This window comes from Cricetulus griseus, chromosome 5 (genome assembly GCF_003668045.3).
Source record: "Cricetulus griseus strain 17A/GY chromosome 5, alternate assembly CriGri-PICRH-1.0, whole genome shotgun sequence".
Classification (NCBI taxonomy): Eukaryota; Metazoa; Chordata; class Mammalia; order Rodentia; family Cricetidae; genus Cricetulus; species Cricetulus griseus.
Window position 1 is genome coordinate 137,962,661 of NC_048598.1, and position 16,535 is coordinate 137,979,195.

At 40.9% G+C, this 16,535-nt stretch overlaps 1 protein-coding gene across 5 annotated transcripts in view; it reads right to left on the reverse strand.

Annotated features, from left to right (window-relative positions):
* Positions 1-16,535, reverse strand: part of Fancm (FA complementation group M) — a 52,140-nt gene that overhangs the window by 18,341 nt on the left and 17,264 nt on the right. For 2 of the 5 annotated variants that reach the window (XM_027416506.2, XM_027416507.2), the window contains exons 8-14: positions 16,358-16,444; positions 15,401-15,585; positions 13,914-14,120; positions 12,477-12,681; positions 9,519-9,670; positions 8,491-8,646; positions 5,539-7,366 (exon numbers count right to left, since the gene is read on the reverse strand). In XM_027416506.2, the coding sequence (XP_027272307.1) occupies positions 5,539-7,366; positions 8,491-8,646; positions 9,519-9,670; positions 12,477-12,681; positions 13,914-14,120; positions 15,401-15,585; positions 16,358-16,444 (2,820 nt within the window). Of the gene's footprint in view, positions 1-5,538; positions 7,367-8,490; positions 8,647-9,518; positions 9,671-12,476; positions 12,682-13,913; positions 14,121-15,400; positions 15,586-16,357; positions 16,445-16,535 lie in introns of those variants that run through there. The other 3 variants (XM_027416508.2, XM_027416509.2, XM_027416510.2) reach the window with 3 other exon arrangements.

Sequence of the window (16,535 nt, forward strand, 5' to 3'; positions counted from 1 at the left end):
TTATGCAGAAGCAAGCATGTGTTTTGAGTGTGGTAGTTTGAATAAGAATGACTCCCATAGGCTTACATATTTGAATGCTCAGTCATCAGGAAGGGGCACTATTAGGAGGTGTGGGCTTGTTGGAGTAGGTGTGGCCTTGTTGGAGGAATTGTGTCATTGTGGGTGGGCTTTGAGGTTTCAAAAGCTCAAACCAGACCTAGTATCTTAGTTTCCCTGCTGCTTGCTGCTCCAGTTGTAGAACTTTCAGCTACCTCTCCAGCATCATGCCTGCTTGCCTGCTGCCACCACCAGGATTGTCATGGACTCACTTCTTAAACTGTAAGCTCCATAAACTCCTTCTTCTATAAGTTGCCTCGGCAGGTCTTCACAACAATTGAAAAGTAGACAAGTAAGACAAAGACACACTTAAAAATCAATTTAAAAAAGAATACATTAGAAGGGAATGTGGGTTATTTATAAGTCAAAGTCACACGAGGCATTGGAGCATCTGCTTTCTCTTATGAAGAGGTTACAAACAAGAAAGCGACGTCTCCACCAGTAGTACTGTGAACAAGCCTGCTTAAGGAAGCACATCTTCCAGGGGGCAGGGAGATGGCTCAGTGGTTAAGAGCACTGGCTGCTCTTCCAGAGGACCCAGGTTCAATTCCCAGCACAAACATGGCAGCTCACAACTGTCTGCAACTCCAGTTCCTGGGAACCTGACACCCTCACACAGACAAAAACAATGCACATAAGAAAGAAAGAAAGAAAGAAAGAAAGAAAGAAAGAAAGAAAGAAAGAAAGAAAGAAAGAAAAGAAAGGAAGGACGCACAAAGGAAGGAAGGAAGGAAAGTAGGAAAGAAGGAAGAAAGACCGCACACACCTCTTCCAGGGGCTGGGGAGATGGGCTCAGGCTTGAGGACCTGAGTTTGGATTCCCAGCACCAAGCACAAAGCCAAGCATGGTCCTGTGTACATGTAATCCCAACACTAGAAAGGAGGAAAGCAGACCCTGAGAACCAGCCAGCCTAGCTCAAACAGTTGAGTGAGCACTTGTCTCAAAAACTAAAGTGTCGAGTGACAGAGGAAGACACATGACATTGTCCTCTGGCTTCATGCACATGCACCAGAGTACAAATCTGCACACTTGTGCACACATGCATGAACATATGAAAAGCAAATCCTCCAATCCTAGTCATGATTTCAAATAACTAAAATAAAGCCCTGGCCAAAGTCTTGAAAGTAACCTCAATACCCTGAGCCAGGCCCACCTGGCCACACTTGGATTCCTGACTCACTCAAATAACGTTATATTCTAAGCCATTAGGGTTTGGGACTAGGTCGTTACACAGCACATTTATCACCATGTATCTTGAATTCTAGAAAGAAGAGCCACCATTACAAAACCTACACTAATGAAGTAGCTTTGGAACTAGACTGTGAGTAGAAACTGGGAACTTCTGTGGTTTTTCAAAGGCTTAGGAATTGTTTATAGAAAAGACTGATCGCCTTATGGGAGGTTATTGGTGAGAGCTGAACAGAAATCATCCTGGAAGTAAGAGGAAAGAATCCCTTAGAAATCATGTCAAGAAAGTTTAACATGGTAAAAATCAAAGTAGGGGGGCTGGAAAGTTGGCTCAGGGGTTAAGAGCACACCCGTTCTTCCAGAGGTCCTGAGTTCAATTCCCAGCAACCACATGGTGGCTCCCAACCATCTGTAATATAGTCTGGTGCCCTCTTCTGGCCTGCAGAGAGAATACTGTATACATAATCAATCAATCAGTCAATCAATCAAACTAGGAAATGTCCTCAAGACAGCTAAGAACTCACACACAAGATGTGTAAAGTGTCAGCAGCTGATTCTTGCTGTGACAGCAAAACAAAGTAGAGACATACCCCTTTTAAACACAAAGCAGTTGAAACTTAATGGTTTTAAAAATTCCCAACCTCTCTAGAAAAAAAAAAAAAAAAAAAAAAAAAACTAAAATTAAGAAATCCTACATTCAACTACCAAATGCAGAGGTCAGACAGGAAAACATGAAGCTGAAAGTGTGACAGCAAATGTTTGGGGAAGACCTCAGGAAGGCCAGAAGTGGCACATCACACAGAACCTAGCAGGCAGACAAAAGGCACCTTCTGTTTTTAACGGATGGCCCTCAAAGGCCCTGGCAGACAGCAAGCCTGCTATGGGGTTTACAGAATTATCTTCTGGTGTCTCAGCAGAATGCCAAAGTAGAGAAGGGCTTTTTTTTTTTTTTTCAAAAGATCCATGGGCAGGGAAAGTGAGTGATGGAGTGACCTCCAAGTTCCACTAGAAATCCGTTTCTGAACATTTCTTAAGATTTCTCATGGTTTTATTACAAGAAATGCACCTAGTCACAGGTCTGAATACAGACAAAAGAATGATGCACCGTGACCGATGCCTTGAGGAACTGTGAGAGAGGCTTCAAGGAAAAATGGCAGAGGGTCTTTTACCTCAGGTCCATTTTGTTCACTGATTGATTGTTCTTGGATGTTGAGTTCATGCCTCCTGTGACAAACATTTACATTCAATTTATAAGACATGTTTATTCTTGGATGTCAGAATCTGGTCAGTGCACCCTGAATCTGGATATGGCCTTTTGCCTTGGTTTTGTGCTTTCCCAGACAGATATAATTAATGTATTTTACATGACAGGTAATTGTCTTTAAATTGGTTTGTCCTGAGAAAGTTCTGGGGATGGGCTGTTCTGTTAATATTTAGTCCATGCTTACTGACATTTATTTACATGTTTTCATGCTGTTTTTCTGAACTCAAACAACTGTCCTTAGCCGGGCGTTGGTGGTGCACGCCTTTAATCCCAGCACTTGGGAGGCAGAGGCAGGTGGATGTCTGTGAGTTCGAGGCCAGCCTGGTCTACAAGAGCTAGTTCCAGGACAGTGCCTCCAAAGCCACAGAGAAACCCTGTCTCGAAAAACCAAACCAAACCAAACAAACAAACAAACAAAAACCAACTGTCCTTGGATCATTGTTGTCTTTGTGTCACTCATGTATAAAAGTACACTGTAACTGAAGTAAGGCTGTCTGCAGCATTAGACTGCAGTCTGCCCCATTCTTTCAGGCTCTCTGATCCCAAGTCCAGCAGACATGATCTGCAAAGGTCAGCTGGAAAGTTGACAGTAATGACTGAGGCCTTTGAATGCTCAGTTTGCTATGTATATATGCTATGTGTGTATGCTCAATTTGCTATGTGTGTATGCTCAGTTTGCAGTGCTGGGGACGAACCTATAGCCCAGTTACACAGACTATCATTGAACTAAATCCCTAGTCCCAGATCCCCAAGATTGTATCAAGAGGAATCGGGCTCACAAACCTTACAGGGTTGACATACAATGAGACAGAATTGGGAAACATGAAGAACAGTCACAGGCCCTGAGACCTAATCCAGGACCTTTCACTGGTGAGATAGGCATGGGCGAATGATGCCTGTGCACTCATGGTCAGCACCTCCTAATCCTATTGGAAGCAGTGTCCCCATGCTTCAGAAGAGCTTTCAGCTCTAAGGGAATTCTGACTCTAATACCTACTAAAATGGAGTGAGACACTCAACACTGCATATTCCCATTGTCTTTTCTTCTGTTATCTTGGTTTTTTGTTTGTTTTTTTTTAAAGACAGGGTTTCTCTGTGTAATAGCCCTGGCTGTCCTAGAACTCACTCTGTAGACCAGGCTGGCCTTGAACTCACAGAGATCCATGTGCCTCTGCCTCCCGAGTGCTGGGATTAAAAGTGTGAGCCACCATCCTGGCACTTTCATTATGTTTTAATGAAGCCAGAGTTAGATAAATTGTTTAGCTAGGGCAATAATCATTTCAGAAAGCATCCTCTTTAACTGCCTCAGTGGAGTTTTAAGGGTTCCCACCACCACCACCAAACAAAACACACAGTATGGTAAATAATGCTAAATCCTCTTTTAATTAGGAGAAGCAAAAAGTACTAGCTACAGATTCCCTTATTAATTCTTTTATCCACATGCTGCTCATCATATTGCACATAATAGTTAAGTACAAGGCAAGGAGAAGTTTTAATTTAGATCTGACACAAAACTGGAAAAATGATTGCAACCATCAATGAGAAGCAATAAAGATGTTATTAAAGAACTTAAGGCTCAGAGCGACAGTATAACTAGTGAGGAAATGTATCAGAGCCTTCCCTAAGCTGTTTTAAAAATTAAATGCTATTTAACTGGTATGGCAGTATACGCCTGCAATCAGGAGGAACTCAAATTTAATACTACCCTGAGCTACATAGTAAGACACTGTTCCTAAAACAGAACAAAGAAAATCAAACAGATTTCTAGAACTTACTTCAGTCCTTCAAACATGTTCTTACCTTGAATAACATAAAAACAAGATTTAGAGGAAATTCCTTTCATTTTACACCTGCTTTTGATTTTGTACTCATAGGGGGAAAACCATAAACAACCCAATAAGACAGTAGTCTATAAGTCAATTAGAGTTGAAAGTCCCACCGGGATTAAAGGACACTAAATCACAGGATCTCACCAGCTATGAAGCCCAGGCTGGTCTCAGACTCACAACTCTCCCACCTCAGTCTCCTGGATGACAACGGGACTGTTGAGTACACATCACCACACTCATCTTAAGTCAATTTGTTTTGTTTTTATCTGGAGAGAGGGTCTCAGTATATAGCCCTGGCTGACCTATAAATCATTATGTAGACCAGGCCATTCTCAAACTCAGAAATCATCTGCCTCCGCTTCCAGAGAGCTATGACGAAAGGCATGCACCACCACAACTGGCTTAAGTTATTTAATACCTAATACTTATCCTCATATTTCTAGTTTTTCTGTAACATTAGACCATAGAATCCAGGCATTTCCCTTGCTCTTGTGGTCTGATATTAGCCTTCTAAATAGATTAAATTAACACTTCAAATTCTCCCCCCACAAAAGCTTATAATTTTCTTTGTTTCATTGTTCTTAATACCCCAATTCTTTATTATTTTCTACATCTAAATTATATTCCTGAGGAGTCAAACTGAAAGTTGACAATACCCATGAATACTTTCCAATCTAACTCAACATCTTTTCACTGCCTTCTAAACTTTTTAGACAACCACTGTCTTTTTTTTTTTTTTTTCTTCCCTCTGAGACAAGGTTTCTCTGTATAGCTTTGTAGACTAGGCTGGCCTTGAACTCACAGAGATCCACCTGCCTCTGCCTCCCAAGTGCTGGGACTAAAGGCATGCGCCACCACTGCCCAGCTGACAGCCACCATCTTATTACTCATTTGGTAGTTATTGCTACATTTTTTACTGGCATTTTTCAAATGTCTTATGTCACTGATTGGATTAATTGTGCCAAATTTTACACTTCTTTGTACATTTGACAGTAAAGAGCACGAAGCATTCCAGTGCATACAGATTCAAGTCTCCCACTAGTGATTGTCAGCTTACACATAATTATCTAATTATATATACAAGTGTATATATATATGTATGCCTATAACTTCTGGACTGTTTTCCAGAAATTCATAGATCTCATAGAGATGGACTCTTACCTTTAGTGCATTGAGGGGACAGATGCAGAAAGATCTGATCACTGCTTTTGGGCTCTTCTACTAAATCGTCAAATCTTGGATTCAAGAAACTCTGTACATTGTCTTTCTTCTTGGTAGAATCTGGTGTCTTAAGCATGCCTGCTCCTGTCTTAAAACTCAGGCTCAACATGTTTGCTTTACAAAGTGGCGTACTCATAACTCTCTCCTTTACTGGCAAGCATGGGGCAAAGTGGGGAGACGCAGGTTCTTTATTCTCTGCAGAGTGCCAACACTGCCCGTTTCCTGTGGGGATTGGGGATATGGCTCCCCCTGGCGGATCTGCAGCATCACTGGCACCTTCTATCTCCTTGTTATCAGAATGCCATCCAGGGAGACGGGCTGCTCCCCAAGTGCTACTCCTACCTGAGCCTTGTCCTGTGATTTCATCATCAGAACTTGCACTACAAAATCCCAAGTCGAAGGTAACGGAAAACAAATCCCTAGAGAAATCAAAGGTATGTCCCTCACTCTTCGGTTCCTCATGTCCGTCTTTCAGATTTTCATGAGATTTCCAACTCTTGGTATCACAGAGGATTTGATCTTCGGTTTCAGAATCATCTTCTAACAAGAGCTCATCAGAAATTAAGAAGTGAGAGACTGGAACCATTTCACTTGTAAGAGTTTTATCTGACACACACGGGGGCCGACTATTACTGGTGGAGGGAGAAAGGCTCACACCATTTAACTCTTCCATACTATCTTCAAATAACAGTAAGCTCTCACCCTCATTGGTGAATACTGAGGGGTCATTATCACCATCATCATGGCTATTTTTGTCAGCCAAATCGTTTTCGAGGTTTGCTTGGATTTGAGCATAACTGTTAGATATTAAATTTTCATTTTTAATGCCATTATGGGCTTTATTATCAGAGCCACAGGAAGGCTGATCAGAAATCTTGTTATCAACTGTGTCAAAGAGACAATGTTTTTCAGAAGGATGATTAATATGCTTAACTGAACTCATCTCTACATTTTGTTGAGAATTCACAGCCGAGTGTGACATCAGAGAAGCAGGTTTATGACTGTGTTCACCCTCTGAGCTGGGTGAGCAGGACATATTGTCAAGTTCAAAACCCTGAGTGACTTCATACTCCACATCTGAGAGTCCACTGAGAGACGGGGGAGAATAGGACAAAAATCTCTCCACATTAGCGCGTACCTCTTCTGTCACTAGGTGACAGTCATGAAACTGCTTGGCTGCTTCATCTGGGTGCAGCTCTTCTTCCAATGGAAGAAACAAACGTGACAAAATAGATTTCTCATCACTGAAACTGCTATAACCAGAATCTAAGGAATACCGGGCAAATGAGTTAGATTTATCTGCAGCCTGACGCTCCATTAGTAATGGTCCTGGGTGGCTATCATCCTCACTATCAGTAGGCAGAGCGGTGATGCCACCTGCACCTGCCCCCCTCTCGCCCTTCAGTGGGTCTACCCAGGAAACAGCCTCTGCAGGAGAACGCCTGCCGGTGTCTGAAGAAGCTGCATCGTCATCACTTTCTTCACTAGTCGGGTCTTTCCCCATTGCTCTAGAAGCTTTTTCCCTCAGAGAAGTAATCTCAGTACATTTGGGAGGAGTTTGTCTAACAGTCTCAGCACACACTTCGTCAGATACTATCACCGAGAAGGAACTGCCTTCATCTACACTCGGTCTAAAGGAAGATATCTTGTGAGGAACACTGGTGACACTGGCTAGATTATTATCTGCATTCCTAGGAGTATTAAATGTTGACCTGACATCTTCCATGTGTAGAAAAGGCTTAATTTTCAGTTCATAGCTGCATTCATCCTAAAAAAAATAAGAAACAGGAAAAAGTCACAGAAAAACAAAATGAGCCAATTATAAGAAATGAGTTTCAACCTATATTACAATATTTTTCTAGCCAGGCAGTGATGGCATGCACCTTTAATCCCCACATTCAGGAGGCAGAGACAGGTGGAGCTCTGAGTTCAAGGCCAGCCTGGTCTACTGAGTGAGTTCCAGGACAGCCTCCAAAGCTACAGAGAAACCCTGTCTCAAAAAACAAAACAAAACAAAATTCTCAAAAACAATGTCATTTAATTGAGTTTTTTATATCCTCCAAATTCTAAGAAATCAAGAAAAAAAACTAAATGACATCACTATGAAATCATTGGTTAATATTTTAATCTCAGTATTCAAGACACAGAACCACTGTGACGGCTCTTCCTACAAAGACCAATTTCAACCTAATGTTTACTTAAAAATTCAATTTCCTAAAAATACATACACATAGTAAACTTAAATTCTCAATAGCAAACCTTGTTTGCTTGTTTTGCTTTTTGAGACTGGGTCTGGCCTTGTAGGTACTGGGGTTATAGGCATATACCCCTACCTAGCAAAAACACTTTTCCAGGCCCCTAAAACAATGGTAGGCTACAGCTTTGGGTATAATTCTATTTTCAAGCAAAATTCTCAACCAAGACCTTTTTAAAAATTCCCAACCAGGAACTTTTGTGGTGAATCTGTCTTACTGTTTTGTCATCAGTCAAAGCTGTGGTCTCATTCCCTATTCCTCTGTAGGAATTGCTTCTTCAGTCCTAATTCCTCGGCTGCTCATAAACGAGACCACCCACCTCTCCACACTTCTGAGTAGGAAGAGGAGGAAGAAGAAATGAGGAAATCAATGTTATGGATTCTAGTTTTCTAGTCTCATTGGCATACTAGCAAGAGAAAGCCCTAGCCACAGAGCCAGGAGGATTATGGGCAGCACATGCCTGGAACCTCAGGGCTCAGAAGACTGAAGCAGTTAGTCTGGAGTTGAAGCTACATAAACGATCCTGCCTCCAAAAAAGGACAGAGAGAGGATGAGAGGGGAGGGAAAGAGAAAAGAAGGGGGAGGAGGGAACAAGAGGGAAGAGGGAAATGGAGAGAAAGCTGAATGGGAAGTCTACCTCTTCATGTCTCATTCCTTCTATCATTTGTATAACGCCTATAAAATGGCGGCAACGATCTGAGTGGTCAACTTGATGTGTAGGAAGCGGGTGATCTTGCCACACACTCCATTCGGAGAGTGAGAGTTGACGAATTCCAGTAGTTGGTTCTTTAGTCTTAATTAGGATTTCAAAAAAAAAAAAAAAAAAACAAATTCGATTTCACAAGCCAATTTTAGAAACATGCTCAGTTGCAAATAACAAGTTTAGCATAAATCAGTTAAATAAATCCACACAGGCACTTTCAACTAAAATTCTTAAGGGGAAAAAAGGAAGGTAATTTTATAAAGTATAAAGATGGTCTTTTAAATACATTTAAAATTAACCGTCTTTTGAGTTATGATTTAGCATATTCCTGTTTCTGTAAAACATGTTAGGAGCAAATATTTGAGAAAGTTATGCTTGATTTTGAAATCATTACTTTGCTGCACACAGGTCCCACAATATAATGAAGTGACACCCATAATGTCTCTGATAAACTGATCACAACTCTACCTGCCCACTGCCATTTGTCATTCTCCCTGCTAGGGATTACAACATGACATAGCCATATGAGGACACAATCCCGGAGCATCTTCCAGCTCCCAGTACGTACAACCTGAGTCAGTTCTCCACTGTAACTAAACTCACCAGGTCTGCCCATGCAGGCAAGAGCATCCAACTTAAAGTCTTGACTAAAATTACAAACAAATAAGACCAGGGTGCACAAAGGCACAAAAGACAACATAACATATGCTAGTAAGATTCAGAATCCTCAGATGCAACAGGTAAACAGTGATGCAACCTGTGCTGTACTTCAGGATGACGATGACCAAGTCACACGAAATCAAAGTACAACCTACATAAAACACACGAAAGCAAGCGAGAGAAATGCTAGCAGTGCCTGACGGTTTGAAACTAATCATTACTTTACGTGAACTGACGTTCCACCCACAAGCCTGTCACTGCTGCCATACCCACTGCATAACCACTGCACACCGTCAACTCACCACTCTGTCCTCCTGTAAAGAGGGGAAGTGAGACTCAGGCAACGCCACTCCTTTCACCGTGTCACTGTCTCCTAACCTATAGAGTTTGTTCCATAGGTTAAACTCCTCTCTTGATAAGAGCCCATCTTTATTTGAATTAGTAGCTTTCATTCCTAGAAGTCAAAACAATAGCTGAAAAGAGGTTTAAAGTAATCTGCAAGACAAACACAAAATACACAATACTGACTGAACTCTGTGTAAAAATAACTTCTGGTTCTGCCAAACCAAGACTGTTTCTGAAAACTAGAACGGGTCACGTCAAAGCACCGTGCCTGACTTTTCCATTCTATTTTTGTCTAAGCTTCTCTCGCTCGCCTCTTGGTCGTTTTAGCCTAAGAGCGAGCCTTAGCCAGGGTGTCATCATTAGTAGGACAGAGCTAGGTCTAAACGAGACCCAGCCCTAGCTTCTTTTGGACACTCTTATGTAAAATCTGTTGTGCAAATGAGTTAGATTAACTTACAAATGAAAACTAGCACCAGCATAGCAGTGTTAAAATGCTTAGCTGAAGCTTCAGGGGAGGGAGAACCAACAGCGTTTTGGGTTTAAGTTTTAAGAAGGGGACAGATGGGGGGGCTGGAGAGATGGCTCAGAGATTAAAAGCACTGACTGCTCCTCCAGAGGTCCTGAGTTCAATTCCCAGCAACCACATGGTGGCTCACAACCATCCGTTATGAGATCTGGTTCCCCCTTCTGGTGTGCAGATATACATGGAAGCAGAATGTTGTATACATAATAAATAAATAAAATCTTAACAAAAAAAAAAAAAAGAAGGGACAGATGGGAGGAGAAAAGGGCAAGGGGAATAGAGAGTGTGAAGCAGAATTCCGGCCCAACTCAGACAGAAAAAAACTCAAAGGGTGACTAAACTAGGAACTCAGAAACTTTGGTCTGCACTATTCCTCAGTACTGTGTAGAAAGTTATATAAAAGCAAGTTTTCTGACACGTTTTCCCAGCTGTAAAATTAAGAGCTTGACTGCACGCCTGTTATCCCAGATTTTGGGATGAAGAGGTACAAAGATCAAAGATTCAAGGCCATCTACAACATAGGGAATTTGAAGCCAGCCCAGGGCAATGTAAGACCCTGATGTCATACAATCTTCCCTCTACCAAAAAAGGATACATAATTTACAAGCAAAACATATGTTAAGTATATATTTCTATAAGAGAAGTAATTTCTGATCAAACCAGTTAACATATGTTGTTGTTATATTTTTGGTGAGAATTAGGGCTATTGCCAGAATTCTATCAAGCAATGTAATTTGTTACAAAGAGTAATATTTCTTAACTGAATAAGTTAAATACACAGGGATATTGCCTTACTGAACCCACTGTTTCATGTATTATTCTATATCATTACATGCAGAATTTTTTTATTAATTTAGTACTTTAAATTATTGTACTTAATGCTTATTATTTAATCATAACAATTATGTTTTACTTTTAAATAAACAAAACCAACTCTTGACTTTGAAAAAAAATTAAGAGCTTGAGCTAAATAAATAATCTTAGGGGGTCTCTGGCTTACTTTAAGTTTTATTTCTTTTTATTTTATGTGTATGGGTGTTTTTTGCCTACATGCATGTCTATGTGCCAAAGGAGGGCATCAGATTTCCTTGGGACAGGGAATTACAGACAGTTGTGAGTCACCATGTGGATCCCCTGGAAGAGCAGCCAGTACTCTGAAGCACTGAGCCATCTCTCCAGGTCCCCTCTCCCAGTTTTTAAACAGGAAGAAACTCCAGTGGCTCAGTTACTTAAAAGAAGTTCAGGCCTCTATACCTCGATGAATTATATTCTAGTGCACATGTATGATGGTTTATGAGAAACTATAAAACACAGTCACATAATTTGAATCAAAGACACTAGAAAAATCAGAATGGGGGATAGAAAAATGGACACTAGCAAATATGTCAATTTTGTTTTGCTTTGATTTTTGAGACAGTCTCAAATGTGACCTAGAACTTGCTATGTAGTCCAGGCTGGCATCTAAATATAGTACACTGAGATGAATAATGAAAGGCTGTGTAGCTGATGGCGGTGTCCTCCTATATGGTAGCAAGTTACCATTAATCCTGGGAATGTGCATGGCAGGGCTGTCCCTGCCTGGGTGAACATCTAGAGGAGAAAACTTCCTTCTCCCTCTGTTATACCGTGTCTTCCCCTTGTCACATCAGCAATCTCTTATCTTTCCTAAGAGAATACTGAAAACATCTTAGAACATACACTGAGTTTTTCAAAGAAGAAATACTGTATCAAGACAGGTAATATGCCAGGTAGTATGGTGCCCGCCCTTAATCCCAGCACTCGGGAGGCAGAGACAGGAGGATCTCTGAGTTTGAGGCCAGTCTGGTCTCCAGAGCGAGTCCTAGGATAGCCAGGGCTACACAGAGAAACCCTGTCTCTCTCTAAAGGAAAAAAAAAAAAAAGAAAGATAGGGAATGCTGTTCCTTTCAGGTGAAGCCAACATCTTCCAGTTCCAAGCCTTTTAGAAAACAATTCAATAAGGAATGCTTTATAATCCTTGCCATGACAAAACTGGGAGTGTCTACTAACTCAGCATGCTGTTGGCATTGTTGCAAACAAGCATGTTAAGGCCAAGAGTGTCCATGTCCAATGAGCATGGTAAACAGGGTAAGAATCAAGATGCTTCCTGGAACAGACGAAGGAAAAGGAGGAGCAGGACAGAAACAAAGCTGCAGGGAGGGCACCTGGGTTCAACTGAGGCGACAGCCTGTTCATCTAGAGACACACTTTGTGAGAAGTAACAGAAAGGAGCCTGAGCTGCTGGAGCCTGTGCTCCAGGAATCCTGACATTGTACAAATGGGAAGGAAAGACCCAGAGTGTAAAACAAAAATAGGGCATACTAAGAACAGGGAGGAGGGTAAAGAATGTGTCAAGTGCAAAAGCTTTATTTACCACGCCTTGAGGACAGTGACTTCCTCTGCACACTCCGAGACTTCTCTGGTTCATAGACTCCATGTGTGATGAACATCTTGTGTAATTCAGGATTGATTTTCTCAGGAACCATTCGTGGACTTCCTTGGTAAAAATGAAGCACTTGCCTGTTACCTGAAATAGCTTTATAAATATTTCTTTTGTTGGACTGGCTCTGGTTGTATGTCTGCAAAACAAACACACAATATAAAATTTCACTGATTTTATAATAACCGTTTAGCTATAATAGCAATTACTATGTTCGAGATCACTTTAAACACAAAATTAAACTCTGATTCACTTAAGTAGTAGAGAACAGGGTTGCTGTGGTCTTGAGTGGGAAAACAGATCAGGAGAACCATTATAAAATCTACTGTTATATAAGCTTAACAACTATTTGCAGAAAGGAAATATACATACATGTCTGTGAGAATTTCCTGGGCCTGTTTATTTTTATTGGCTTACTGCTTCTGATGGCTAGCGTCTGTAGAAGTATACAGCTATACTTAGTGCGAGGCAGAGGATTTACAGGAGAGGAAATGACACCTTTATTTCAGCTTGGTCATCTGTCTATTTCCACTTTCTTCATTGCCTCCAACAACAAAAAGGCCACTCTGCTCACAGGCATGGACCAGAATAGACAATAAAATAATACAACGACTCCAGCACACTTGAAACAATGCACAGTGCTCATTAAGTGGGAGTCATTACTACTATTTCACAGATAAGAAAACGCACAACTAAATAAAGACACCAGGTGGCTTGGTTAGGTGATAAAGTCAGAGTGTGGACCCGCTTTTACTTGGCACACAAACATTACATTCATTAGGATCTCTTCATGGGTATCACACACATTATTATCACATGGGCAGTCCTACTGCAGGAAATTGAGTTTTCAGGTTGAATTGAAGGGTAAATAAAACATTTTAAATCAATTTCTAAAAGCTACCATAGATGATGAGAGACTCTGTGATGTGAAACTGTGTATTTGCTCCCTGAATTTGTCCTAATGTGGTGGTGCACACCTTCAATCCCAGCACTCAGGGGGCAGAGAAAGATGGATCTCTGTGAATTTGAGGCCAGCCTGGTCTACAGAGCAAGTTCCAGGACAACCAGGGTTATTATGCAGAGAAACCCTATCTCAAAAAAAAAAAAAAAAAAAAAAGTATATCGAAACAGTAAAATCAAGTAATGTATATTAGTTGTTGAAATGAAAGGTGCCTTTGAGTTACGTTGATGTAAAATGTATTTCTTGAATAAGTGAATTTTACCAAAAACTCTTATAATCAGACAAAAACATTACGAATCTAATAAAAAATGGGGAAATATAAGCCGCATTTACCCGGAGGGTTTGGATTTTGAATGCTAAAAGTCTGCCAAAGTTGTCTTTGAGTTGTTACGATTCCACAATCAACTTACACGCTCTTCCCGTCCCTCCGAGAGGATAACAACAATCCTGCCTTGCCGTCGACGGCCAGTTCTGCCCATGCGCTGTATGAGGCGAATTGGGCTCTTCTGGGCATCAAAGCATATTATAAGATCGACTTCTCCTATATCCAAACCTTCTTCACCAACACAGGTAGAAACCAGCGTGTTATACCCGCCGTCACGGAACTGTCTCACCACCTCAAACACAAACAATTCAAACATCAACCACAGAATCACAGATCTTGCAGGTCTTCTTACTCACCTTAAAAAAGTGAAATCAGATTTCAAAGCATTAAGGACACGGAAGGGGGGGGGGGTCGTAAAATGACAAAATAAGTCAAAACAGCACTGATAAAAATGAACAGTCGTAATTCCTTTGTTTTAATAATGACTATGATGCCAAGTGAACCTGTTAACAACTTTATGTTTCTTATTTTATGAGGAAGCCCAGGTTTTACTTTTAGCATCACTGAAAGGAGAGGTAGGCAGGTAAAAATCCTGAGGCAATTATTTCCATTTATCATATTTTAGAACTAAACACATGGTCAGGTGTATCTAAACTAAAAATGTTCAGTGCTGGCATGGTGATGCTCACCTTTATTCCCAGCATGCAGGATCCTTGAGCTGCAGGCCAGCTAGGGCTACAAAGTTAATACCCTGTCTCTCAACAAATAAGCAAATCAGAAAGAATGTCTCAGGCCTGAAAGATGGCTCAGCATGTAAGAACACTTGCCAGCAAGCCACAGAGCCTGAGTGTGGTCTCTGGGATGGTAGATGGAGAGAACTGACATCCTCAACTTGTCCAAACGATCTGACATGCACATTTGGCCTCTATATACATAACCCCTCCCCACTCTGTACACTAAAAAAATCTTTGTAAAAAGTTAAAATAATGTTTCATTACTCCTAGAACCCTACCCAGGGACACACATGGCCACATGCTAGAGATACAAGAATAGACTCATTAAACATTAGCCAGGTGGAACGGATATATCTGAAATCCTAGCATTTGGGAAGTAGAGATTGGAACATCAGCAGTTGAAGACCTATATATAACTCCTATCTCAAAACACCAAAAATAATTACATGGTTGTATAAACAAATGCTTCAAAACTATATAAACATATGATCTGATCTTTCAAAACATACTTATCTTTACTTGCATATTAATTATAAAATTATCCTTTTTGCTGTTGCTGGAGTTTGGGGGTTTTTCTTGGGGGGGGTTATTTTGTTTTGTTTTTGAGACAATCTTGCTATGTATGTAGCTCTGGCTGACCTGGAACATTCTATGTAAACCAGGTTAGCCCTGAACTCAGAGAATGCCTGTCTTTGCCTCCTGAGGGTTGGAATTAAAGGCATGCACTACCATGGCCTGCTTATAAAATTATCTTTAAGTAAGCAATTAGAAGATGGGTTATAACACAGCTAATTCATTCTATTTTTATTTCATTACCTACAAAATCAATAATAATTACCTCTAGTTGTTCCTTCTGGGTAAAACCCTTTGTATTCTTCCCTGAAGCATGGCCAACAAATGTCATCACTCGAATAACGGGCTGATGCTGTAAAAGCATTTCTGCAATTTCTTCCACACTATCTCGGAATGAGGAGAAGATCATTACTCTGGTCTCAAGGCATTTCTTTCCAGTGGTGTTTTTAGCTGTGGAACAAGAAATACTTTATGTTTTTAAAAAAGTATTTAAGGCTAAGAAAATACACCAGTAGTAGATAGGCCTTGTGTTCAATGCCCAGGACCACATCCAAAGAAAACAAAACAGCATTTAGAGAGGAACTGCTAGCAAGCACAAGCCTGAAGCTGCATACTCATGAGTAACCACTTCAGAAAGACACTTTGGACTCCCTGTCTCTCATTAGATATCATAAAATAGTGGTCAGTATCTGGGTCAATACCTGACCAGTCCATCAATTCAACCAATGCATGTCGCCTCCCTTTACACACTCTGCAGACGGAAGCACTGGGGAGCTCCAGCTGACTGCAACCCTCCCCATCTTCACTACATGCTCTGTCTAATGGGACCAGCGAGCTCCAAACCTGCTAGCCCTTCAACCTCTGCCAACGATTACCACATGAGGCAGCCTATGTTCATTCTGGCACTGCCCAGTGTCTCGGTGCTTGGGGAGTGGAAGGAATTGGTAAGGGCAACGCTTTCCTGACTGTGCCACTTGCTCTCCTGTGTCTCCCAGTGACCCAGACCACAGCAGTTACTAAACCTACTTAAGCTGTTATATTGCCCCCAAAACTAAACTTTTCATGTAAAACCTTATTTTTTAAATCCCATCATTTCTTTTGCTCTTGACCATCCAAACTTTCTCAGAAATTCTAAATATGTTTATCCAGAGTAATTGGAATCCACCGTCTCCCTCGGGTTTTAGGTTTTCTTTAGTAACTACTTTGCCTAATTGTTACCTACCATTCCATGACCTGAAGTGTTCAATTATGACTTCTTCCAGTTTCTTTAACTTTGGATGACTATAGAAAAAATTTTTCTCTTTATTTCCTGAAAAGGGGAGAAAACAAACAAACATTATTTTTCTCTATATTTTCCCATATCAATTATGATCTTGAACTCACAGAGATCTGCCTGCCTC